The sequence below is a fragment of the Ovis canadensis genome, chromosome 18 (genome assembly GCF_042477335.2).
Source record: "Ovis canadensis isolate MfBH-ARS-UI-01 breed Bighorn chromosome 18, ARS-UI_OviCan_v2, whole genome shotgun sequence".
Classification (NCBI taxonomy): domain Eukaryota; kingdom Metazoa; phylum Chordata; class Mammalia; order Artiodactyla; family Bovidae; genus Ovis; species Ovis canadensis.
This window is the reverse complement of record NC_091262.1, coordinates 59,558,036-59,585,705: the sequence shown is the minus strand read 5'-3', so window position 1 is coordinate 59,585,705 and position 27,670 is coordinate 59,558,036. Positions and strand designations below refer to the sequence as shown.

At 37.7% G+C, this 27,670-nt stretch overlaps 1 protein-coding gene across 1 annotated transcript in view; it reads right to left on the bottom strand.

Moving 5' to 3' along the window:
* BRMS1L (BRMS1 like transcriptional repressor) overlaps positions 1–27,298 on the bottom strand; it is a 47,720-nt gene extending 20,422 nt beyond the window's left edge. Inside the window, exons 1-4 of the mRNA XM_069558742.1 lie at positions 26,526–27,298; positions 22,918–23,008; positions 19,049–19,176; positions 17,237–17,316 (exon numbers count right to left, since the gene is read on the bottom strand). Coding sequence (XP_069414843.1) covers positions 17,237–17,316; positions 19,049–19,176; positions 22,918–23,008; positions 26,526–26,667 — 441 coding nt within the window. The 5' untranslated portion in view covers positions 26,668–27,298. The remainder of the gene's footprint in view (positions 1–17,236; positions 17,317–19,048; positions 19,177–22,917; positions 23,009–26,525) is intronic.
* Positions 27,299–27,670: the final 372 nt, after the last annotated feature.

The following is a 27,670-nucleotide window of genomic DNA, read 5'->3' as shown; positions in this document are numbered from 1 at the left end:
AAAGAAGAAGTAAAACTCTCACTGTTTGCAGATGACATGATCCTCTACATGGAAAACCCTAAAGACTCCACCAGAAAATTACTAGAGCTAATCAATGAATATAGTAAAGTTGCAGGATATAAAATCAACACACAGAAATCCCTTGCATTCCTATACACGAATAATGAGAAAGTAGAAAAAGAAATTAAGGAAACAATTCCATTCACCATTGCAACGAAAAGAATAAAATACTTAGGAATATATCTACCTAAAGAAACTAAAGACCTATATATAGAAAACTATAAAACACTGATGAAAGAAATCAAAGAGGACACTAATAGATGGAGAAATATACCATGTTCATGGATTGGAAGAATCAATATAGTGAAAATGAGTATACTACCCAAAGCAATTTACAAATTCAATGCAATCCCTATCAAGCTACCAGCCACATTTTTCACAGAACTAGAACAAATAATTTCAAGCTTTGTATGGAAATACAAAAAACCTCGAATAGCCAAAGCAATCTTGAGAAAGAAGAATGGAACTGGAGGAATCAATTTGCCTGACTTCAGGCTCTACTACAAAGCCACAGTCATCAAGACAGTATGGTACTGGCACAAAGACAGACATATAGATCAATGGAACAAAATAGAAAGCCCAGAGATAAATCCACACACATATGGACACCTTATCTTTGACAAAGGAGGCAAGAATATACAATGGAGTAAAGACAATCTCTTTAACAAGTGGTGCTGGGAAAACTGGTCAACCACTTGTAAAAGAATGAAACTAGATCACTTTCTAACACCGCACACAAAAATAAACTCAAAATGGATTAAAGATCTAAATGTAAGATCAGAAACTATAAAACTCCTAGAGGAGAACATAGGCAAAACACTCTCAGACATAAATCACAGCAGGATCCTCTATGATCCACCTCCCAGAATGCTGGAAATAAAAGCAAAAATAAACAAATGGGATCTAATTAAAATTAAAAGCTTCTGCACAACAAAGGAAAATATAAGCAAGGTGAAAAGACAGCCATCTGAATGGGAGAAAATAATAGCAAATGAAGCAACTGACAAACAACTAATCTCAAAAATATACAAGCAACTTATGCAGCTCAACTCCAGAAAAATAAACGACCCAATCAAAAAATGGGCCAAAGAACTAAATAGACATTTCTCCAAAGAAGACATACGGATGGCTAACAAACACATGAAAAGATGCTCAACATCACTCATTATTAGAGAAATGCAAATCAAAACCACAATGAGGTACCACTTCACACCAGTCAGAATGGCTGCGATCCAAAAATCTGCAAGCAATAAATGCTGGAGAGGGTGTGGAGAAAAGGGAACCCTCCTACACTGTTGGTGGGAATGCAAACTAGTACAGCCACTATGGAGAACAGTGTGGAGATTCCTTAAAAAATTGCAAATAGAACTACCTTATGACCCAGCAATCCCGCTGCTGGGCATACACACCGAGGAAACCAGAATTGAAAGAGACACATGTACCCCAATGTTCATTGCAGCACTGTTTATAATAGCCAGGACATGGAAACAACCTAGATGTCCATCAGCAGATGAATGGATAAGAAAGCTGTGGTACATATACACAATGGAGTATTACTCAGCCGTTAAAAAGAATTCATTTGAATCAGTTCTGATGAGATGGATGAAACTGGAGCCGATTATACAGAGTGAAGTAAGCCAGAAAGAAAAACACCAATACAGTATACTAACACATATATATGGAATTTAGAAAGATGGCAATGACGACCCTGTATGCAAGACAGGGAAAGAGACACAGATGTGTATAACGGACTTTTGGACTCAGAGGGAGAGGGAGAGGGTGGGATGATTTGGGAGAATGACATTCTAACATGTATACTATCATGTGAATTGAATCGCCAGTCTATGTCTGACGCAGGATGCAGCATGCCTGGGGCTGGTGCATGGGGATGACCCAGAAAGATGTTCTGGGGAGGGAGGTGGGAGGGGGGTTCATGTTTGGGAATGCATGTAAGAATTAAAGATTTTAAAATTTAAAAAATAAAAAACTAAAAATTAAAAAAAAAAAAAAAGTACAACATGATTAATATAATTAATAGCACTATGTGTTATATACAAAAGTTGTTAAGAGTAAATCCTAAGAGTTTTGATCACAAGGAAAAATTTATTTTTTAATTTTTTTAATTTTATATCTATATGAGATGGCTGCCCATTAAACTTATGATATCATGATGCTTGTAAATTAAATCACTGTGATGTACACTTTAAACTTACACAGTGCTATATGTCAATTACATCTTCATAAAACTAGAAGAAAAAAATTTTTTACTGAAGGATAATTGCTTTATAGAATTTTGCTGTTTTCTGTCAAACCTCAACATGAATCAGTCACAGGTGTACATATAACCCCTCCCTTTTGAACCTCCCTCCCATCTTCCTCCCCACCGCACCCCTCTAGGTTGATACAGAGCCCCTGTTTGAGTTTCCTGAGCCATACAGCAAAATCCTGTTGGCTATCTATTTTACATATAGTAATGTAAGTTCCGTGTTACTCTTTCCATACATTTGACCCTCTCCTGCCCTCTCCCAATGTCCGTAAGTCCATTCTCTATGTCTGTTTCTCCACTGCTGCCCTGTAAATAAATTCTTCAGTACCATTTTTCTAGATTCTATATGTGCATTAGAATACGGTATTTATCTTTCTCTCTCTGACTCACTTCACTCTGTATAATAGGTTCTTGGTTCATCCACCTCATCAGAAGTGACTCACATGCATTTCTTTTTATGGCTGAGTAATGTTCCATTGTGTGTGCACCACAACTTCTTTTTCCATTCATCTGTCAATGGACATCTAGGTTGCTTCCATGTTCTAGGTATTACAAATGTGCTGCTATAAACAATGGGTTACATGTGCCTATTTCAGTTTTGGATATGCCTAGGAGTGGAATTGCTGGGTCATATGCTGGTTTTATTCTGGTTTTATTCCTAGTTTTTTAAGGAATCTCCACACCGTCTTCCATAGTGGCTGTATCAACTTACATTCCCTCCAACAGTGCAAGATGTTCCCTTTTCTCCACACCCTCTCCAGCATTTACTGTTTGTAGACTATTTGATAGCAGCCATTCTGACCAGTGTGAGATGGTACCTCATTGTGGTTTTGATTTGCATTTCTCTAATAATGAGCGATGTTGAGCATCTTTTCATGTGTTTGTTAGTTGCCTATACGTCTTCTTTTGAGAAATGACTGTTTAGGCCTTTTTCCCACTTTTTGATTGGGTTGTTTGTTTTTCTGGCATTGAGTTGTATGAGCTGCTTGTATATTCTGGAAATTAATCCTTTGTCCGTTGTTTCATTTGTATTATTTTCTCCCATTCTGAGGGTTGTCTTTTCACCTTGTTTCCTTTGCTGTGCAAAAGCTTTTAAGTTTAATCAGGTCCCCCTTGTTTTACTTTTATTTCCATTACTCTAGGAGGTGGGTCATACAGGATCTTGCTTTATGTCATTGAGTTTTCTGCCTATGTTTTCCTCTAAAAGTTTTATAGTTTCTTGTCTTACATTTAGGTCTTTAATCCATTTTGAGTTTATCTTTGTGTATGGTGTTAGGAAGTGTTCTAATTTCACTCTTTTGCATGCAGCTGTCCAGTTTTCCCAACACCATTTATCGAAGAGGTTGTCTTTGCCCCATTGTATATTCTTGCCTCCTTTGTCAAAAATAAGGCACCCATAGGTCCATGGGCTTCTTTCTGGGCTTTCTATCTTGTCCCATTGGTCTATATTTCAGTTTTTGTGCCAGTACTATGCTGTCTTGATGACTGTAGCTTTGTAGTATAATCTGAAGTCAGGAAGGTTGATTCCTCCACCTCCATTCTTCTTTCTCAAGACTGCTTTGGCTATTCAGGGTCTGTAGTATTTCCATTTGAATTGTGAAATTTTTTTGTTCTAGTTCTGTGGAAAATGCTACTGGTAATTTGATAGGGATCACACTGAATCTGTAGATTGCATTTAGCAGTACAGCCACTTTCATAATATTGATTCTTCCTACCCAGGAACATGGAATCTCTCTCCATCTGTTTATGTCATCTTTGATTTCCTTCATTAGTGTCTTATAATTATCTGTGTACAGTTCTTTTGTCTCCTTAGGTAAGTTTATTCCTAGATATTTAATTATTTTTGTTGCAATGGTGAATGGGATTGATTCCTTAATTTCTCTGATTTTTCATTGCTAGTATATAGAAATGCAAGTGATTTCTGCATATTGATTTTGCATCCTGGAACTGAGAAATTCACTGATTAGCTCTAGTAATTTTCTGATACTATCTTTAGGGTTATCTATGTATAGTATCATATCATCTGCAAACAGTGAGAGGTTTACTTCTTCTTTTATGATCTAGATTTCTTTTATTTCATTTTCTTCTCTGATTGCTATAGCTAGGACTTCCAAAACTATGTTGAATAATAGTGGAGACAGTGGACTCCCTTATCTTGTTCCTGATCTCAGGGGGAATGCTTTCAGTTTTTCACCACTGAGAATAATGTTTGCTGTAGGCTTATCATATATGGCTTTTACTATGTTGAGGTAGGTTCCTTCTATGCCCACTTTTTGAAGAGTTTTAATCATAAATGGGTGCTGAGTTTTGTCAAAGGCCTTTTCTGCATCTATTGAGATTATCATATGGTTTTTATCTTTCAAATTGTTTATATGGTATATCACATTGATTTTCATATATTGAATCCTTGCATCCCTGGAAAAACCCAACTTGATCATAGTGTATGAGCTTTTTGATGTGTTGCTGAATTCTGTTTGCTAAAATTTTTTGAGGATTTTTGCATCTATGTTCATCAGTGATACTGGCCTGTAGTTTTCTTTTTGTGTGTTGTCTTTGTCTGGTTTTGGTATCAGGTGATGGTGGCCTCATAGAATGAGTTTGGAAATATTCTTTCTCTTCAATTTTTTGAAAGAATTTTAGAAGGATAGGCTTTAGTTCTTCTCTAAATGTTTGACAGAATTCTCCTGTGAAGCCATTTGGTCCTGGGCTTTTGTTTTTTGGGAGATTTTTGATCACAGCTTCAATTTCAGTGCTTGTAATTGGGTTGTTCATAATTTCTTTCTGATTCAGTCTTGGGATTTCTCTGGAAGGAATGATGCTAAAGCTGAAACTCCAGTACTTTGGGCACCTCATGTGAAGAGTTGACTCATTGGAAAAGACTCTGATGCTGGGAGGGATTGGGGGCAGGAGAAGAAGGGGACGACAGAGGATGAGATGGCTGGATGGCATCACTGACTCGATGGACGTGAATCTGAGTGAACTCTGGGAGTTGCTGATGGACAGGGAGGACTGGCATGCTGCAATTCATGGGGTCGCAAAGAGTCGGACACGACTGAGCGACTGAACTGAACTGAACTTGTAAAATTGAACTTTTTTAAGAATCCGTCCATTTCTTCCAGGTTATCCATGTTATTGCCACATAGTTGTTCATAATAGCCTGTTATAATCCTTTGTATTTCTGTACTGTTTGTTGCAATGCTTCCTTTTTCATTTCTAATTTTGTTGATTTGATTCTTCTCTTTTTCTTGATGAGTCTGGCTAAAGGTTTCTCAATTTTGTTTATCTTCTCAAAGAATCAGCTTTTAGTTTTATTAATGTTTACTACTGTTTATTTCATTTTTCATTTATTTCTGCTTGGATCTTTATGATTTCTTTGCTTCTACTAATTTTTTTTCCAGTTGTTTTAGCTGTAAAGTAGGTTGTCTATTCAATGTTCTTCTTGTTTATTAAGGTAGGATTGTATTGCTGTAAACTTCCCTCTTAGAACGGCTTTTGCTGCATCCCGCAGGTTTTGAGTTTTGTCATTCGTTTCTAGAAATTTTTTTATTTCCCTTTTGATTTCTCCAGTAATCTGTTGGTTATTTAGAAATATGTTGTTTAATCTCCATGTATTTGTGTTTCTTACAGTTTTTTTCTTGTAACAGATTTCTAGTGTCATAGCATTGTGGTGCTCCTCTGTTGGGTGCATAGATATTAACAATTGTTATGTCTTCCTCTTGGATTGATTCCTTGATCATTATGTAGTGTCCTTCCTTATCTCTTGTAGTCTTCTTTAAGGTCTATTTTGTCTGACATGAGGATTGCTATTCCAGCTTTGCTTTCCGTTTGCATGGAATATACTTTTCCATCCTCTCACTTTCAGTCTATATGTGTCTTGAGATCTGAAGTGGGTTTCTTGTAGACAGCATATATATGGGTCTTGTTTTTGTATCCATTCAGCCATCTGTGTCTTTTGGTTGGAGCATTTAGTTCATTTACGTTTAAAGTAATTATTGATATATATGTTCCTATTGCCATTTTTAATATAAATTTAATTGGAGGTTAATTACTTTACAATATTGTATTGGTTTTGACATATATCAACATGAATCTGCCACAGGCATACACGTGTTCCCTATCCTGAACCCCCCTCCCTCCTCCCTCCCCGTACCAAGATCATTTTCCTTCTCTTGTATTTCTTGACTATATAAGTCCCTTTAACATTTGTTGTAAAGCTGGTTTAGTGGTACTGAATTCCCTTAACTTCTTCTTGTCTGAAAAGCATTTTATTTCTCCATCAATTCTGAATGAGATCCTTGTTTGGTATAGTAATCTTGGTTGTAGATTTTTCCCTTTCAGTACTTAAAATATATCTTGCCATTCCCTTCTGGCCTGCAGAGTTTCTGCTGAAAGATCAGCTGTTAAGCATATAGGGTTTCCCTTGTATGTTACTTATTGCTTCTCCCTTGCTGCTTTCAATATTCTTTCTTTGTGTTTAGTCTTTGTTAGTTTGATCAGTATGTGTCTTGGCATGTTTCTCCTTGGGTTTATCCTGTATGGGACTCTTCGTGCCTCTTAGATTTGATTGACTATTTCCTTTTCCATGTTGGGGAAATTTTCAACTACAATCTCTTCAAAAATTTTCTCATACCCTTTATTTTTGTCTTCTTCTGGGACTCCTATAATTCGAATGTTGGTGCATATGATATTGTCCCAGAAGTCTCTAAGACTATCCTCAATTCTTTTCATTCTTTTTACTTTATTCTGCTCTTCAGAAGTTATTTCCACCTTTTATCTTCCAGCTCACTGATTCGTTCTTCTGCTTCAGATATTCTGCTACTAATTCCTTCTAGAGTATTTTTAATTTCAGTAATTGTGTTGTTTGTCCTGCATATTTATTCTTTAATTCTTCTAGGTCTTTGTTAATTGATTCTTGCATTTTCTCCATCTTGTTTTCAAGGTTTTTGATCATCTTTACTATCATCATTCTGAATTCTTTTTCAGGCAGTTTGCCTATTTCCTCTTCATTTATTTGGACTTGTTTCTAGTTTGTCCTTCATTTGTGTGGTATTTCTCTGCCTTTTCATTTTTTCTTTTTTAATTTATTGTACTTGAGGTCTTCTTTGCCCAGGCTTCAAGGTAGAATTCTTCCTTCCTTTTGGTTTCTCCCCACCTAAGGTTGGTCCCAGTGGTTTGTGTAACCTTCATATAGGGTGAGATTTCTGCTGCATGTTTGTTTGTTTGTTTTTCCTCGGATGGACAAGGCTGGATGAGGTGGTACTCCTGTCTACTGATGATGTGGTTTGTATTTTTTGTTTTGTTTGTTGTTTAGATGAGGCATCCTGCACAGGGTGCTATTGGTGGTTGGGTGATGCAGTGTCTTGTATTCTAGAGGTTTCCTTTGTGTGAGTTCTCACTATTTGATGCCACCTAGGGTTGGTTCTGCACTCAATATGCCAGCAAATTTGGAAAACTCAGAAGTGGCCACAGGACTGGAAAAGGTCAGTTTTCATTCCAATCCCAAAGAAAGGCAATGCCAAAGAATGCTCAAACTATCGCACATTTGCACTCATCTCACATGCTAGTAAAGTAATGCTCAAAATTCTCCAAGCCAGGCTTTAGCAATACATGAACCGTGAACTTACAGATGTTCAAGCTGGTTTTAGAAAAGGCAGAAGAACCAGAGATCAAATTGCCAACATCTGCTGGATCATCGAAAAAGCAAGAGTTCCAGAAAAACATCTATTTCTGCTTTATTGACTACACCAAAGCCTCTGTGTGGATCACAATCAACTGTGAAAAATTCTGAAAGAGATGGGAATACCAGACCACCTGACCTGCCTCTTGAGAAACCTATATGCAGGTCAGGAGGCAACAGTTAGAACTGGACATGGAACAACAGACTGGTTCCAAATAGGAAAAGGAGTACGTCAAGGCTGTATGCTGTCACCCTGTTTATTTAACTTATATGCAGAATACATCATGAGAAACGCTGGACTGGAAGAAACACGAGCTGGAATCAAGATTGCCGGGAGAAATACCAATAACCTCAGATATGCAGATGACACCACCCTTATGGCAGAAAGTGAAGAGGAACTAAAAAGCCTCTTGATGAAAGTGAAAGAGGAGAGTGAAAAAGTTGGCTTAAAGTTCAACATTCAGAAAACGCAGATCATGGCATCTGGTCCCATCACTTCATGGGAAATAGATGGGGACAGTGGAAACAGTGTCAGACTTTATTTTTGGGGGCTCCAAAATCACTGCAGATGGTGACTGCAGCCATGAAATTAAAAGACGCTTACTCCTTGGAAGGAAAGTTATGACCAACCTCAACAGCATATTGAAAAGCAGAGACATTCCTTTGCCAACAAAGGTCCATCTAGTCAAGGCTATGGTTTTTCCTGTGGTCATGTATGGATGTGAGAGCTGGACTGTGAAGAAAGCTGAGCACCAAAGAATTGATGCTTTGAACTGTGGTGTTGGAGAAGACTCTTGAGGGTCCGTCGGACTGCAAGGAGATCCAACCAGTCCATTCTAAAGGAGATCAGCCCTGAGTGTTCTTTGGAAGGAATGATGTTAAAGCTGAAACTCCAGTACTTTGGCCACCTCATGAGAAGAGTTGACTCATTGGAAAAGACTCTGATGCTGGGAGGGATTGGGGACAAGAGGAGAAGGGGATGACAGAGGATGAGATAGCTGGATGGCATCACTTGATGGATGTGAGTTTGAGTGAACTCCGGGAGTTGGTGATGGACAGGGAGGCCTGGTGTGCAGCGATTCATGGGGTCGCAGAGTCGGACACAACTGAGCGGCTGAACTGAACTGAACTGAGGGTTAGTTCTCTGGTAGCCTAGGGTCTTGGAGCCAGTGCTCCCACTCCAAAGGCTCATGGCTTCATCTCTTAAAGTGCTAAGGAGCGTGGCTTGATCTAGCGCATACTGTTCTGCATCCTTTTCTGAGCTTTAAGTGCATAACTCTGCATTGTTCTGTGTTCCAAAGCTAAGACCTCATCAGAGCAGTGAATGAGCCAGTGGTTTCCTGGATGCTCACTCAATTTTGAACTGAGTTGGAAGATGTCAAGTTTCTGAAGAGATTATAGATCTATCTCATGCAGGGCTGGGTTTTTCATTAATGAATCCCTACAAACAAAATCCCAGTCTGTCAACTAGTAGAAGTTTGTCTGTTCCTTTTCTCAACTGCCAAGCACTGGGGGCAGCCAGGTCACTGCAGGGAATCTTGAAAGAAAAGAACTTCAGGACAAATGGTCCCAGCAGCTACTAGGGTCTTGCCCCAATATTCCTTGATTAGTATCAGCTAGACACAAGCAGCAGGCTCCTGGCTGGCTAAGCCAAATTGATACTGAGTCCAAGCTTGATCTGCTCACTGCACAACAGGCCAATGAATCTGACAGATAAGGGGCTGAGGCAGAAAGAGACCTTTTTAGGGGGCCAGCTGATCAAGAAGATGGCAGGCTAGCACCTTAAAAGAACCATCTTCCAATTTTTAAAAATAAAAAACACAAAGTGACCCTTAAAAAAAAAGTATTTAGAGCAATAAGGTTAAACTTATGAAATGCTGCTTATTAAAAAGTTAGGATACAAATAGTATACATAGAGTCACACCAGCTATGTGAAAAACAATTATACAAACATACACACACTTAGGGCTTCCCAGGTGGCTCAGTGATACAGAATCTGCCTGCATACAGGAGATTCAGGTTTAATCCCTGGGTTGGCAAGATCCCCTGAAGAAGGAAATGACAACCCACTCCAGATTCTTGCCTGGGAAATCCACAGAGAAACCTGGTGGGCTACAGTTCATGGGGTCACAAAAAGTTGGATATGACTGAGCAACTGAGCATGCATGCACACTTATTAACAGTAATTACTTCTGCTTAGTAAGATTATGGTTGCTTTTATTCTCTTCTTTAGACTTATTTCTCTAGTTTTCTCATCAAACACTTATTAATGTTATAATCAGAAAAAATAATCAAATGAATTGAAAATCAAAAAAAATCAGAGCTCTGAAGAGCTCTCACCAATTTTTAAAAATAGGAATGCTAACCCTGAACCCTAAGGGCCTGGCTGAAACCTTGCTACCACCTGCCATCACATCTTAAAACTCATTTCCAGCTCTATGGGGAGGCTTAAATGAGATAACCTAAATAAAGTATCTCTACCCAACTTAGTGTTTCAGGCACATTATAGTATTCTATAAATATGATTTTCTTCCTTAATTTGACACAAACCATCTGCTGCCTTGATTGCCTCTGTGGTTTTTGGAACACTCTCTGTGTGCATACCTGCATGAACCTGTCTAGTCTCTGACCCTGGCCCTTCTTTTCTATTTGCTGCTAATCAATCTTTTATTCTGACAACTGGCAGTATGTCTTCCTTCTTCCCACTTCCCTCGTCCCTCGGGTTATTTCCATTATTAACATATGAGTCAAATGAAGAACTAAGGAATAAGCAGATACAAAGCCTTGTATGACAAAGTTCAGATTTAACACTAAACTACATAAATAACTAGAAAAATAAACAAAGGATTTCAATCCTTGTTCTGCTGCTTATTAACTGTGTGACTCCCAAGCAAATTATTTAAACTCTCTGAGTCTTTGTTAACCCATTCATAACAATCAAGACAATTCCTATTCTATAAAATTGCTGTAAGCATTCAAATGAAAGTGAATGTAAAACACATAACACTCTAAATATTTAAAGTTCCTATTCACCTTCTATTTCCTATCTAAAAATGCCCTTGAACCACTGGTGAGTATTTTCAGATTAATTATATAATTAAACAGATTAATTATAGTAGTAATTATATATTAAACATTTAAAACATCAAACCATAACTAAACCAGAAGAGACTGAGGTAAATATTCAGCATCTCTATGAAGAAGTGAGGACTTTCAAAGCTGAAAAACCATGGAAGAGAAAGAATATCAATACAATTGCCTAAGAAAAAACATTACTTAAATGTATCTTGTTGATTTTTATTTATGGCAATGTAGTACACTCAGTTCAGTGCAGTCACTCAGTCGTGTCCGACTCTATGCGACCCCATGAATCGCAGCACGCCAGGCCTCCCTGTCCATCACCAACTCCCGGAGCTCAATCAGACTCACATCCATCGAGTCAGTGATGCCATCCAGCCATCTCATCCTGGGTCGTTCCCTTCTTCTCCTGTCCCCAATCCCTCCCAGAATCAGAGTCTTTTCCAATGAGTCAACTCTTCGCATGAGGTGGCCAAAGTACTGGAGTTTCAGCTTCAGCATCATTCCTTCCAAAGAAATTCCAGGGCTTATCTCCTTCAGAATGGACTGGTTGGATCTCCTTGCAGTCCAAGGGACTCTCAAGAGTCTTCTCCAATACCACAGTTCAAAAGCATCAATTCTTCCCAGACCACCTGACCTGCCTTTTGAGAAATCTGTATGCAGGTCAGGAAGCAACAGTTAGAACTGGACATGGAACAACAGACTGGTTCCAAATAGGAAAAGGAGTACATCAAGGCTGTATATTGTCACCCTGCTTATTTAACTTATATGCAGAGTACATCATGAGGAACGCTGGACTGGAAGAAACACAAGCTGGAATCAAGATTGCTGGGAGAAATATCAATCACCTCAGATATGCAGATGATACCACCCTTATGGCAGAAGTGAAGAGGAACTCAAAAGCCTATTGATGAAAGTGAAAGTGGAGAGCGAAAAAGTTGGCCTAAAGCTCAACATTCAGAAAACGAAGATCATGGCATCCGGTCCCATCACTTCATGGCAAATAGATGGGGAAACAGTGAAAACAGTGTCAGACTTTTTTTGGGCTCCAAAATCACTGCAGATGGTGACTGCAGCCATGAAATGAAAAGACGCTTACTCCTTGGAAGGAAAGTTATGACCAACCTAGATAGTATATTCAAAAGCGGAGACGTTACTTTGCCAACTAAGGTCCGTCTAGTCAAGGCTATGGTTTTTCCTGTGGTCATGTATGGATGTGAGAGTTAGTCTATGAAGAAGCACTAGATATTCACGAAAAACAAAATTAAATAAAACTCCCAACACCTCTAGACATTGTAGATAGAATACCACAAAATCTTTTTAAAGATATAGCTAATCTCTCAAGAAAATAAGAGATATCCCCAAGGATCAAACGTAAACAAGGAGCTAGAAACCAGCATGCTAACCTGATACTGAAACTGTGGTCTCCTTGAGGGTACTTGCTGGTTACTGAACAGCGGAAGCATGGTTTTTAATGGCTGTTTGGTTAAAAGAGAAAGATCTTGGAGGTAACTGAGATCCCCGTACGGTTCTGAAGGGTTACTACATTTTATGAAAAGGCTGACTTAAACGATCCACCTGAGGGAAATCTGTCTCAGCATAGAGCATAAGTGGAGAAAAAAGTTTTCCCTAAACATATATCATCTCAGGTCTGATTTCTACATATCTGAGATTTAAACACAGAAAATCCTAAGCCAAAAAACTGAAGCAGTCATGTGCTGGTGGCAGATGAGGATACTGGCTAAAACAACTCAGCAGAAAAAAAAGCAGATACTATTTAAAGGGGGCTTCCCAGGTGGCACTGTGATAAAGAACCTGCTTCCCAAAGCAGGAGAACAAGAGACGGTTCGATCCCTGGGTTGGGAAGATCCCCTGGAGGAGGAAATGGCAATCCACTCCAGTATTCTTGCCTGGAGAATCCCGTGGACAGAGCAGCCTGGAGGGCTACAGTCCACAGGGTTGCAAAGAGTCAGACATGACTCAGCATATGCACGCACACACATACACACAATCTGAAGAGCCACGTCTTCTGTCCAAGGCTCGCAGAATTCCTACCAATAAAGCCTCCAGAATCATGAAATAAGCAAACTGTGAGGTTTGGCAGAAATAAGAAACAGCAGAATTAGGCTCTAAGAAGGTCTGATAATGACTTACTGAATAAAAATATGAATTAACTATTAAGCAGCATGAAAGACAGAATGAGGACTTACATATGACTTACTAGAGTTTCAGAAGATGGAAGTAAAGACAATGGAAGAGAGGCAATACCAGAAAAGTTAACAGCTGAGAGATTTCCAGAATTAATGGAGGGACTTCCCTGCTGGTCCAGTGGTTAAGACTTCGCCTTGCAATGCAAGCGGTACAGGTTTGATCCCTGGTCAGGGAGCTAAGATCCCACATGCCTTGCGGCCAGAAAAACAAACAAAAAATAAATATAAAAGAGAATGAATGGAAAACAAATTCTGAGATGCAGAAGTCACAACAAATCCAAGTCAGGAGAGAAAAATAATCCTGTGGAGACACACAGTACAGAAACTGAAGAACAACAAAGAGAAGAGTTTTTGCAGCCAGTGAGGGAAAGGGAAAAAAATTACCTACAAATGACTGTAGGCTTCTAGCACAGACTGTGGAAAGCAAGATCCTAAAAATATTAACAAGAAATAATTGTCATCCTAGAGTGTTATAACCCCCTAAACTGTTGTTCCACAATATTTACAAATAAAGCTATTTTTGAACAAAGAAAAACTGAACTAAAAGACTTTCAGGGAAGGAATGCCTAGGATATTCTTCAAAAAGCAAAACATAAACCTGCAGGGAAGGGTTGCAACTCAAAAACAACTAACAAGGGGCTGCACTGGTGGTCCAATGGTTAAGAATCCACCTTCCAATGCAGGGGACGCGAGTTCGATCCCTGGTTGGGGAACTAAGATCCCATGTGCCTCCAGGCAACTAAGCCTGTATATGGCAACTACTGATCCTACGCTCTCTAGTGCCTGAGCACCACAGAGAAAGATCCTTCATGCAGCAGTGAAGATTCCACATGCCACAACTAAGATCTGATACAGACAAATTAATAATTAAAAAACAGTGAACAAGTAACTAGTATTAATAAAATATGGATAAACTTAAACACAACTAAATCTATGAGATCAAAGTAACATCTCATCTAAAGTATGAAAGGTAAGAAATTGTGAACAACTATAACTTGTAATTTGGGAGGGAGTAACTGCAGTTAGAGTTCTAAGATCCTTTATATAGGAATTTTATTGAGGAGAACAGAGCCATTGATTGGTATTTAGATTCTACTAATGGAGGTATGTATACTGAAAATTTAAGATAAGCTTTAAAATATAGAAATGGAAAATGTGGAGGTAATCAATAAAATAGAAATAGAGGATATAAATTTCTGATGTAATGTTAAAACTCAACACATCACACATACTTACCAAAAAAACGTCAGGAGAGAATTTTATAAAAGGATAAAGCATAACAAATTAAAAACACAGAATAGGTTGGGCTTATGTATCAAAATAATTGGACTAAATTTATCAGTTAAAAGACAAAAATTGTTAGTTTTATTTTAAATCAAGGTATATGTTATTTATAAGTAATACATCTAAAATACAAGGCCAGAAAAAAGTGAAAAGATAAAAAAAATAAAGAATGAAAAAATGTCTTATCAGGCAGATGCCAAGCCAAATAAAACTAGGGTACCTGCTTTAACTGTCAAGACAAAATAGACTTTAAGGCAAAAATCACCATTACAGAGACAGAAGGTATAAAAAAAGGATAAAATGTTACACTCATTAAAAACACAAAAATTTTAATATGTGTGTGCTAATACAGACTCTCTGTCTCTCTCTCTCCCTCTTCCTCTCTCTCTGTGTCGCTCAGTCGTCTCCGACTCTTTGCGACCCCATAGACTGTAGCCTACCAGGCTCCTCTGTCTATGGGATTTTCCAGGCAATCGTACTGGAGTGGATTGCCATTTCCTTCTCCAAGGGATCTTCCCAACCCAGGGCTCGAACCTGGGTCTCCTGCATTGTAGACAGATGCTTTACTGTCTAAGCCACCAGGGAAGTTCTCTCTCTCTCTCTCTCTCTCTCTCTCTCTATATATATATATATATATGCACACATATATAAAGCAAAAACTGATAGAATTAAGGAGATATGGGAAATTAAAAATCTCATTTACAAGAGTATCTAACACAATAAAATACTTAGGAATAAACTAAACTGAAAGACTTGTATACTGACAATATAAAACACTGATAAAAGAAATTAAGAAAAACATAAATAAGTGGAAAGAGAGCCCATGTTCATGGATTGGAAGACTTATTATTGTTAAAATGTCCATACTACCCAAAGCAATTTAAAAAAATCAATATAACCTCTATTAAAATTCCAATGACTTTTTAACAGCAATAGAAAAAACAATCCTAAAATTCATATGAAAATACAAAGGACCCCAAGTAGACAAAACAATTTTGAGAAAGAAGAACAAATGTGAGGAGGCCTCACGTTTCCTAATTTTAAAACATATTATAAAACTACAGTAATTATAACAATATGGTACCAGAATAAAACTTAGACCAACGGAACAGAAATAGAGAGCCTTGAAAATAGACCCATGCATGTATGGTCAACTGAACTTCACCAAGGGTGCCAAGAATACACACATCACTTTCACTGCAGCATTATTCACAAATCACATTATTACTATATGATGATTTACTTATATTATTTACACTCTAAATTAAGAAAGGGTAACATGGTTGGATATAGTATCAATATATAAAACTCACTTTTCTATGCAGCAGCAGAAAATAAAAAGTAAAAAAGGTAATTTTTAAAAAGCTGTTACTAAACAACAAATATAATTAATAATAATAACATCTGTAAGAAGGAAAAGAGCAAGGTAAAATTATTAGGCTATTGAGTCATCAACTTACTAGAAAGAAAGCTGCAAATAGAGAAATTGTGATACTGGTGCAAGAAGAGCCAAACAGACCACTGGAACAGATGAAAAAAAACGCTAAAAACAAGCCAGCACATACATGGATATTTGGTATAAAAAAGAGATGGAACTGCTGATTAGTGGGGAAACAATGAAGTATGTAATAAACAGTGAGATTACCTATCCAAAAGCAAAGAAGTAAAATTAGATCCATACTTTAATCACACACAAAAATGAATTAAAAGTAGTTTAGCAACAAAAAACAAATTTCAAATTTTAAAAGAAAACATATCGTTTTACTCAAAGTGGGGAAAACACAAGAAACATACAGTATTATAAAGGAAAGATGATAAATTCAACCACATTAAAATGTGAAATTTTGTTTAAAAGGTCATCAAAAAGAATGAAAAAGATTCCCCACTGCCTGGGTAAAAATATTTGCAAAGCTTATAACCAGCAGTGCATTTGTATCCAGAATATATGAAGAATCCCTACAGTCAATGAGGAAAAGACTAAAAGCTCAACATAAAGGCAAAAGATAGGTACAGGTACTTCTTAGAAAAGAAAATGTTTCATCTCAGTTATAACCAAGAAAATGACACAAGCTCCATCATTTTTATATCTATCTACTCTCAGTAATTTAATAGTTTATAAAGATATGGTACATTAAGATAAGAATCATCACAGAGCTTGTTCTTATTTTCCCTAGTTATTTATGATCTTGTCTAGGCCTTATGAAAAGTAATCTGCAAAATCAACACTATGTTTTCCAATGCTATTAAAAATAAACAGAACATAGAGAATCCATTTTTCCCCCATAGAGAATTTTGCCCTAAGATGTGGAGACAGATCAAAAAATTGAGAAGTTAATATAACTACCGGATATACATTTTTTGAGTCTTTAACATTATACTAATTATACTACTTTTGGTGATGCCAGATGACATAAATATTACAAAGTCTTTTTAAGGTGACAGCTGCAAAACTTCTAAAATTATATCACTTAGTTCTTTTGTATGATTCTTTGTGTCCCATTTCCAATATAGCTTCCAATGAAACTGTATTAAAAAAAATTGCATAAGTGGGCTGAGCTAAAGTACTATTCAATTTTGTTTCATTTACTTTTTTAACTGCTGCACTCAGAAGAAGACTTGAAGAATTGAAATCAGCTTAAAAGTTAAACAAAATAACAGTACCTCACAATGCTGGCGAGAAGCTTGAATTTCACATTCATATTTGTTCTTTACAGATTCTAAGCAGAGCTCTCTATAGATTCCTGCAACCAAACACAATTACTCTGATTATGTTAGCAATAAGGAGTTTCATTATCACTTCCCTGTAAGAATTCTGTCCTATTTTATAAAATGGATCAAGAAGAAATTGGTGGGTCTAACTTTACCTTTATAAACTAAAAATAACAAGGCTCAGTCAAAATATACATCAAAGAAGACTACAAAACTAAGAGCTAGAGAGAAACTACAGTGCGAATTTTAGTTCTTAGCCATTTTTCTAAAAAATATTTCCAAATGCTTGTTAGAGAATGATTAAAACAAAAATAAAACTCTTCACCTATGAAAAACAATGTCTCAGGATTCATAAGGGAAACAGTAAAAAAAAACTCTGGTTTCTCAATCATATATACTCAAACTAACAACTGGATACCATAACCATCGAAACAAAATAGAGTCCGAAGCTTCCAAGACTCAATGTACAAACTAATATAAGAAAATTTATAAAATAACACGATGTTTGAGTGCTCCTGACAGAGCTTTACCTAGAGGATAGATGTTCGAGTTTAACTTAGAGGTACCGAGACCACTGCATAAAATAGGCACCCTTAAAAAAACACAGAAAGTAGGCCATGCAAATACGCCATCACAAAAATGGCAAAGAGGTCTAGATGTACATACTTAACTCTATGCCATAGCTGCCTCTAGAACTGTAATACTTTTTCTTGTACAGTAAAGGCAAGGAACAGATATCTGGAACTATGCCATCAGCAACACAATCACACACACTACTCTTTGTACACTCAAAAAGTACAGGAGGCCACCTCGTAGCAAAGTGAATAACTGACTCAAGTAATATTTTCAAAACTTAAGGAAGTCTCACTTAGTTCTTTTCAAATGTCAAAGAAAAGTAAGGACATGTTTACTTTTAAGGATGTGCTAAGTCAATATGCAAAAATAGCAGATTAAGCATAACATTATCTATATACTTAATGTTAAGCACTCAAGACTAAAATTTGGTTTAAGGAGGATTCAGTATAAGAAGAACCTATTATCAACAATGCCGTAGGTATTATTAATATGTAACAGGTGTATGAGGATCAATTATTGTTCCCCAAAAAGAAAACAATCAGCATCTTCAGTAAATTTCAGTTTTTAGTTTGACGATGAAAAATCATTAAATGATCTTCAAATAGATATATCCTTTGTTAGGCATGGTAGGACACAATTCTGAGGCCAGTTACAAACAGAAGACTGAAATTTAACCATACAAATAAAATACACCTCCATTTATTCATAATCACAAATGCATCATCAAACTTTTCAAAATAAAAACTTATAGCTGAACTACAGGTTTGAAGGTTAACTCCCTGTTCTGTAACATCCTGATCAAATTTTTTTTAATGTTTTTATAAATAAGAACTCTTTATCACTCTTAAAGATGAAAAATACTACGAGGACTTAAATTGAACATTAATAGAAAAATAAACTACGGTGTTAACAGTATCTCTTAATGAAAATATCCTGGTTTCTGTTTCACATGTGGAAATATCTTTTCAACAACACTGTGAGCAATTTGAGGGCTTTTTTTTTTTAACGCTCCACAGCAGCAGAGGAAAGCAGGAGGCATTTAATAAATTAAAATAACTGTGGGCTGACTGATAGTATAATATTCTGTTCAACGTAGATACATTTGTACTTCTATTAACAACAACCACCTTTTAAATCTATTGAAGAATTCATATTCTACTATATGGAAAAGACGTTTCACTTTCCTACCTGCTACCTTTGTACGAATTTGCATATTTTCTTGTAAAGTTGCCAGTGGTTCCAAATATTCTGGTGCTTTTCCAGCTATGACTTCTTGTAGTTTTGCATCCACCTGACTTAATCGTTCTTTATAAAGTCTTAACAAAGCAAAAATTAAGATATTAATTTTAAAGGCCCAGCAAAGGCTAACAATTTATCATTTCTATACATTATCTCTTAATATCATTCATATTCTAATAGCCTACTGAATATATTTTTTCCTTGATCTCAGGTGACAAGAACACAGTTACGTCATTTGACTTTTATGCAAATAATCACAAAGAAATGTTTTTCTATTTTTTAGACATATCACTTTTTAATGGTTAATTTACAAATCAAAAAAATACAACCAAAATAACTACCGCTGGACACTGTAGGTGTTTTTCACTGCAGAATAAATCAATTCTAAGAGAAAAGGTCAAATAAACACTGAGTTTAAAAGGAACAAATTATTTTGAGTAATTTAGATACAGGCATTATTAGCTGTCAAAAATAAATAATTCCCTGCCTCCCCTCCAAATCTCCTGAAAAGGAGTCAGTTTAAAAATATTCAGCCTACTTAATTTTTAAGAGAACCAAGAAGAAGCAGAGTGATGAAGGTAAAACCAAAGCCTAGGGAACTTAAGACCTGGCATACCCAGCTCATCTAGACTGCGAATGAAGAAGCTATAACAACATGAGTTGCTTGGCAGATGGGGAAGTGAAAAGTGGGGCAAAGAATCCCCGTTGCTCTTTTTATGAGTCTACATGCAAACAGGCCTAATGTAACTGCTTGCATATCAATACCTTCAGCTTGATTATCAAAGATGGTATGTGAGGCAACCCAATGTTTATTTTTACCAATAGTCCTGCAGGATAGAACTTTTTTAACAAGAAAATGTCGAAACTGTCATTCTTTATGAGAAGCACTTCTAACCCTGGTTTTGTGGCATTTCAAAGATATCCTAAAATCTCAAAGCAGATTTAAGATCATCATGTAAAAAAAATTTTTGCCATTTATTACTGCATCATAGGTGACTATGTCATAATACATCACAAGGATGGCATATAGTAACTCCCAGAAGAAACCACTGATTATGCTTATAGTTGTTTGTATAAATAGCAGTTGACTATTGAAAACATGATGATACTTGGCATTCATGTAACATTCCACTCTCTCCTCTTGAAAATACCAACTAATACAACTAAGACAACTAATATTGTCTATTACTGATCATTATATTTAGCATAGTGATTTATATAATGATTTTAAAGGAATAAAGCAAGTTTGAATGTTCATACTAGTTAATAACTAGTTAATATTCTTTTTTTAAAACCAGAAAGGATAAATTATCTGAATCAACTTCCAGAATAATACACTATCATGTCTGGGTTAAACTTTTCTAAAACTCAACATACAATGTATGAAATCCGAAAAGTATAACACGATACTAATAGTTTTTAAATTATAAATACAACTTCAGACAAAATGCTAAAAAACTAATACAAAAGATGACTGCACCTGAAAAACATCAAACTCACATAAAATATGGATAATAAAGTATCCTGAATAGGTGAACATCCTGAATGAAGAGGATATGCGAATTAACATTGTTCAATTAACTCACTTTTAAAAGAATAGATTCCCCAAAATCAGTATAATTTCTACAACCTTGGAATCAAGTATAAACTCATCAAAGGCAAGGATCATGAGTCCTGCAGCAGCAACCACAATACTATTCACAGAATAGAAGCTAATTAATGTTTGTTGGATGCTGAACATTGAAATGAATGGACACTTGGGTGGGACAAGTCCCTCTTTCTTTTTAAGAAGGTGGAAGAACTCACCTTCCACCACTTTACATACTGCAAACTGTGGATTTTTTGCCTTAGGAAAAGAGTGCTAATATGTGCCCTATAGTGCTAGAACAGACAAAGCAGGGTATTTATTATTATTATTATTATTAATGTATTTCCCACCTCTTCCAAAGAGGATTTGAGACAGCTTAAAGAGATACACAGTATGAGAAGACAAAAATAAAAAACAAAGCAACAGGGCGAGACAAAAAAATAATTATAAACCTTATGCCAAGATTTTTTTTTTTCAAAAACATATTTATACCAATTCCTTGAGAAAGAATCCTATTAAATAGTGTTAATGAGTCTACTTTTAATACTTTCAGAAATGAATAAGGCTGATAGGGGAACTGGCTGGTGATCATGGTGAGCCATGAGAAAGCAAAAACCAAGGCAACTGCTTGCCCCAAGGGGAACAAGATTAGACCAAATGACTCACTAGATGCAAACTTCTCCTATGTAATATAGTATACTAGAGCTTTACAACAATTTTCATTTCTTGGATAACCAAAAGGGCTCTATAAAAGCTCAACATATATATCTTAAATAACTTTAAGAATCACTCGTTCATGGATTTCTTATGCTAAAATACAAATTTGCTTCCTCTTTTCCAGAATGATCCCAAATGAACTGAATGAACTCTCTATGTTGCCCAAACAATGGATTCTTGGGAATCCAAACTAATTTTAACTTCAAATTAACAATGTAAATCTTTAGCATTGAAAGCATCATGCTTTTTAAAGGCAAAATTTTACACTATGGATTATTTTGGATTGCTTATATCAATTTGTCACACTAGCATAGAACATTATCTATATATTTATCACTAATACCAATGAAAGTTAACACCAGAAATGGCATAAACAGCAGGATTCATCTGGTAACGAAATCTGTCTTATTTCAGGCTGGCAATTCCAGATATTAAATGGGCTTTCATCTCTTCTTTGGGCCTCTCTAGGGAAGAAGTAGGAGAAAGAGAATAAGCAGCAAAATCACAAAGAATCCATAAACTGAAGAGGCAGCTTCTGAATAAGTTAAGCTATCTATGGGCTCAAAGGTTTCTCCCTTTCATTTACGTTTCCTAAAGTATATCATGCCCCATGACCTTACACTGAACGTTCACCTTTCAGATGTCTTTAAAATCTGCATCTATTCTATTCTCTCCAATCACTGGAGCCCCTTCGTGCATTACCAACTTTACATAAGAGTTCTGGCATTATAAAGAGGGGGAAAAAACAGTATCTATAAACACATACTACATGCCAGACACATGGCTGAGAATTTTATATACTGCTCATTCAATCTTTACAGTAGATAGTAAAGAATCTATTATTATATTTTTAAAATCTGTCAAGAAAGCCTGGATTCAGGGCCTGTGATTCCACTACGATTCCTCCAAAGTAATGTGCCTTAGTGGAAGGAACATGATAGCACCTAAGAGGCAAAGCCTAGCTTAATTTATCACCTTCTGATAAACTATGAACAAATCACTTAACCTCTGTGAGCATCAATCTTCTCAAGCGCAAATGAGAGACAAAACTATCTTCCAACCTTACAGAGAAGCAAACTAAACAATGCATGTGAAAACATGCAATGTATACATTATCCAATGTTAAGATATAAATAAAAATCACCATGCCATCTCTGGGAAATTAACTCTTATTCTCAAACTTTTTAAAAAATGTTATCTTTATCCAGTTATTTAACAAAAGAATGAATCAAGCGTATTAGAACCAAGGGTACAGCAATCCAAGGAAAACACTTTCATAACCAATACCCACATAAAAATCTCATTAAATCCCCCCCAAAACCAGCCTCAAAACCCTTGATTAGTTAATGAGGCCTTCAACAGGAAAACAAGTGTTGAAGCCTTTTTCAGGTCAGTCAGTCCCATAAAAAACAAAAAGGAAAATAGTTTAGAATGAATATAATTTCTCTCATGCTAGTATACATGTGACAAGGTTGAGATTCAGTAACAGTGACCTTCAGAAATTACTACTTACTGATCCTTGAGATCGGTAAACTGTTTTTCAAGATTGGACATTTCATCTAAACATTCCATTCTTCTTCTTTCACAGTCTTCATCATCCATTTCTGTTAATAAAATGCAAATATCAAAGCTAAAACTAATGTTATGTTCCAAATACATCTGAAGGTTAATTCAAATGGTTAAAGAAAAAAAAAAACAGAAAAACTACATTAGGACTTAAACATTTATCAAAAATAATTTCCACTGTAGATTTAATGTAAAATACAGATAGTTAAAACAATCGCTAGACATTCTCAATTTTATCCGCTTTTTAAAATAATTTTATGTATTTATTTTTGGCTGTGCTGGGTCTTTGTTGCTGTGCGGGCCTTTCTCTAACTGTAATGAGTGGAGGCTACTCTCTAGTTGCGCACACGGGCTTTTCACTGTGGCAGCTTCTCTTGATTCAGAGCACAGGCTCCATGGCGCCCGGACTTCAACAGATGCAGCTCTCAGGCTACGTAGTTACAGTTCCTGGGCTCTAGAGCATAGTCTCAACAGCTGTGGTGCATAGGCTCAGTTGCTTCCTGGTATGTGGGATCTTCCCAGATCAGGGATCAAACGTGTCTCCTGCATTGGCAGGCAGATTCTTTATCACTGAGTCACCAGGGAAGCCTCTTTATTCATTCTTAAATCATTTTATTAAAGGGCTGATGGGGCAGGGGTCCGGTGGTTAAGACGGTGCTCCCACTTGTAAGAGGCACAGGTTCGATCCCTGGTCAAGGAACGAAACTAAGCTCCCACATGCTGTAGCACCGCCAAAAAGAGAAAGGTTGACCTTAAACTATGACTATAAAGTAATTAATCCACTTTCAGCTTGTTTTCCACCAACTCACCAGAACTTAAGCACCAAAATGATTATGTCCTTTAAAGGTTAATATTGCTCAAGAATACTTATGGAATTCCACTTATGGAATTCCACTTATGGAATGCTCACACAGATAATTTGCAAGTCAAATAAAAAAAGAAAATTAATCTCATTATGTTTACCACAGAGTATCTTGGTTTCCTACTTGTAGGCTACCACTGTTCCCTCTCCCCAAATTTCTGTCAGTCAGTGAGAAAGCGGAAGGAGGAAGACAAGCAAACTTTTCAAGGAAAACAACTGATAGCTACCAGCTCTCTCCTATATTTCACATTGTCTGTTTTTATCAATACATCACATATAGTTGACAACATCAGAATAACTTAAGCACAAAATGATATTTGTATTGATCATCATCAAATAAAGGTCAAAATATGAGAAAAAATTAAATTATGTCCAGTTACTTTCTACAGCAAGAAAGTATGATTTTTTTTTTAACTTTTCTGAAACAGATTAAAATTATCTCTGGCTCTTAAGAGCTTATTCCTTGACTCTTTAAAATGTGGTCCCTCAAGATGACTCACTCCCTAATATCTCTGGATGGAATTTTTCTGTAGCCTTAAGACTGGCCCAGTACCAAGGCTGGAGAGGAATAAAACTGTGGGAGTTTAACATGCAAGATAAATGGTAGAAAAGAGATGCAAAAGCAACATGCAACTGGAAAATTTATTTAATTTCTTTGTGCTTAAAAAATCTGACTTGTGCTTCAAGTTATTATCATATTCTTCATAAATTAATGTGTCCATTATTTGGGGGGATAGAACAAAAGACAGTTAAAAACAAAAGCCCACAAGGATCAACATAAAAATTAGAAAGGCAGAATTTTAGTAAATGTCATTTTGAAAGATCCTGACTCCCATAAAAACAAAAACAAAGAACATGTGAAAATAAAATGTTTTACAGATCCAGAAAACATACTCACGTATAGTAGAGATGTTCTCTGTAATCCTCACTTTTGAAATCTCACCTATTTTCATGACTAAGCAGATGAGTTCCAAATTATACTTCCCATCCCAGGCAAGTTCCAATGCCACATTACCACCTGTCAGTTGGGCACTCTGACTCAAATACACCATCAGGACCTCAAAAACAACATGTCTGTAATACTTTATCTTCTATCTTCATCTCAAATCTTTTTTTTTTCTATTTTTGTTCAAACGACCACCATTCTCTTTGTATTTGGGTTTTTCTTCTTACATCGACTCCTAAACTGGTAGTCATCAATCCCACTTTCTGCTTTTTCTGAAGTCTTTAACACCTATATCTTTTCCTTTTCTAGCTCAAATCCTTCTCCCAACCAAACTGGTTTTCTCACTCTTCTAAATAAGGCTTAAGCTCTCGCCTTGCACTTTTTCTTATATTCCTTCTTTTATAGAAACACCTGAACTTTACCACTCCAATCCAAATTCCGCCCATTCCTCAAGATAATTAGGTAATCCCACTAGCTTTGGCTGACCATCCTGTACTGAAAAGATGTCCTCTACCTCTCAAATTCTACAGCATTGTTTATAAATAAGCGTTCATTTGGCAATTGATTCAAGTGGTGACCTATGACAGCTGTTTAATTGTGGTCAGATCATAACTATTTATACCATCCACTGAGTAGAACCCAATACTGCAAAAGGAAGTCACTCAGAAACACTTATTCGGGGTGGCTGATTTATTGACTTAAATTACATACTTCCACGGAGGTTTTCTTTGAAAGGGAAGCCTAAAAAAAGAGAGTGTCATGGTGATGATAGGCTGTTGTTAACCTGTCATCAATCCTTGCTTCACATAGCCAAAATCAGGCCAAAACAAAGAAATAAGTCTCATCTTCGTCGTATGGATAGAAGGAAAGGAACCCAGGTAATCATAAATTTCATCTCTTTTTAAAATAACCACTCCTAAAAGACTGCAAAAAATGCTTTATGGTGTTAACCTGCTCCCCCCACCCCCCGCCACTCTACCCCATCCCACTCCCTTCAAAACAGAAAACAAAAACAAATAAACAAACAAAAAAATCTGAAACAGCACAAAGTTAGAAAAGACTGAAGGGAAGAAAAGATTTGGAGAACTTCAAAGCTGCCAAAATCAGCCAGTTATTGATAAGCATATGAAGATCTAAAATCAGTCCTGATGTTGGGCTCTTCTTCTCAGTCTTGAAAAGTTCACAGAAATGATGCAGATGACCCAGCTCCCACGTCAGCCCCCCGAAAGAGGACGAATGTCAACTACTGACTGACACGCTGACTTGGAAGCTGACATTAATAAATTCTAAACCAGCCAAGAGCGAGTACCCTCGGCTCCTGACAACCCACACACGCTGAGAAGGGCTGCAAAGGTGCAAAAATAAGAAGTCAGCGGTGTGGGGAGAGGAGGCATTTCTAGCGTCTCCCAGATAAGATGCGGGACATTTTCCGCTCCGGATAGCCCGAGGCACTACCCGGAGGTCCCAAGGGCGGGGCGGATCGAGAACAGAACCAAGCAGCGTCCGTGAGCTGGACGAGTCCAGGCCCGCGCCCTGCCCCGCTCCGCCCCGCCAACCGGGACCCGCCAGGAGCTGGGCAGCGCCCCGCGAACAGTTTGGGTGCCACGGAGGGCCGGGAGCCAGTCTCCGCCCCTTCCCTCTCTCCCCGCCCCGCTCTCCCAGCAGGACGCAGCTGCCGGCGTGTGGAGAGCGGCCTTTCGCTAGCCTGGCGCGAGGACTCGGGGTCCCAGCCCGCTGGGTCTCGTACCTGAGCTATCTCCATCCTCGGAGACCGACGAGCTCTCGGTGTCTTCGTCCTCGGAGCTGCTCCCCTCGTTTTCGGCGTAGTCCACCTCCATCTCATCGTGATGGTTCGTCTCCTTCTTATCCCCTCGGGAATGGACTGGCATTTTCCAGCCGCGCCGTCGCTTCCCACTCCCGGCGCCCAGCCCGGCCACCGCCGCTTCAATGAAGGGCGCGCCGAACGCCCCGACCCACCCCGCCGCCGAGCTCGTTCAGAACCCCCTCGGCTCCTCCCCGCCCCCGCCGGAGCCTCACAACCTAACCCGCAGGCTCAGCGGTGAGAGCTCTGCCATTGGTGGAGGCAGTCCTCCCGAGCCGGGGGATGGAGCTAATCCTGCTCCGGTCCGGTTGGTTGCCGGTAATTACGGCGCGGCCTCGCGGTGTGTGTCGGGAATTGTAGTCCTTACTGTTCAGACCTGCAGGGGCCGCCGGCTTCGAAGCTTCAACTACCCTGATCGTTTCTCCCCTCTGGACTTCAAATCCCACAAGGCACGAAAGCTGCCAGACTCGGTCGCAGTTTATAAACTAAACAGAAACAGATTGTGAGATTTTGGTCTGTATGTTTTCTTTTCCCGCCAAGTGCTTGTCTGAGCTTCCAGGCCATCCAGGATGTTACTGTCAGATGTGAAAAGGTCTTTTGCCTGAGGGCTTTTCCTCCTCTTTAAGGCTACAGGAACTGGAGAAATGTCTTTACCTAAGCACTTTTATTACCACTATTAAACTATTGTTGAATTAGTTTCTGCAGACAACTTGCATTTTCTATGTTGCACAAAAATCTTTAAATTATTCTTGAAACTTTTGCAATATGAAAGGAAAGGAAGCTTTATCTTGGCACTTTTCTCTAGTACGTTTTACATTTGTTTTTTTTACCATATGCGGGTTTCCCTGGTGGCTCAGACGGTAAAGAATCTGCCTGCAATGAAGGAGACCAGGTTTGATCCCTGGGTCGGGAAGATCCCCTGGAGAAGGGAATGGCTATCAACTCCAGTATTCTTGCCTGGAGCATTCCACAGGCAGGGCAGCCTGGTGGGCTACAGTCCATGGAGTGAGAAAGAGTTGCACACAGCTGAGTGACTAACACAGTTCCAGTTTACCATACGCACCCTGAAA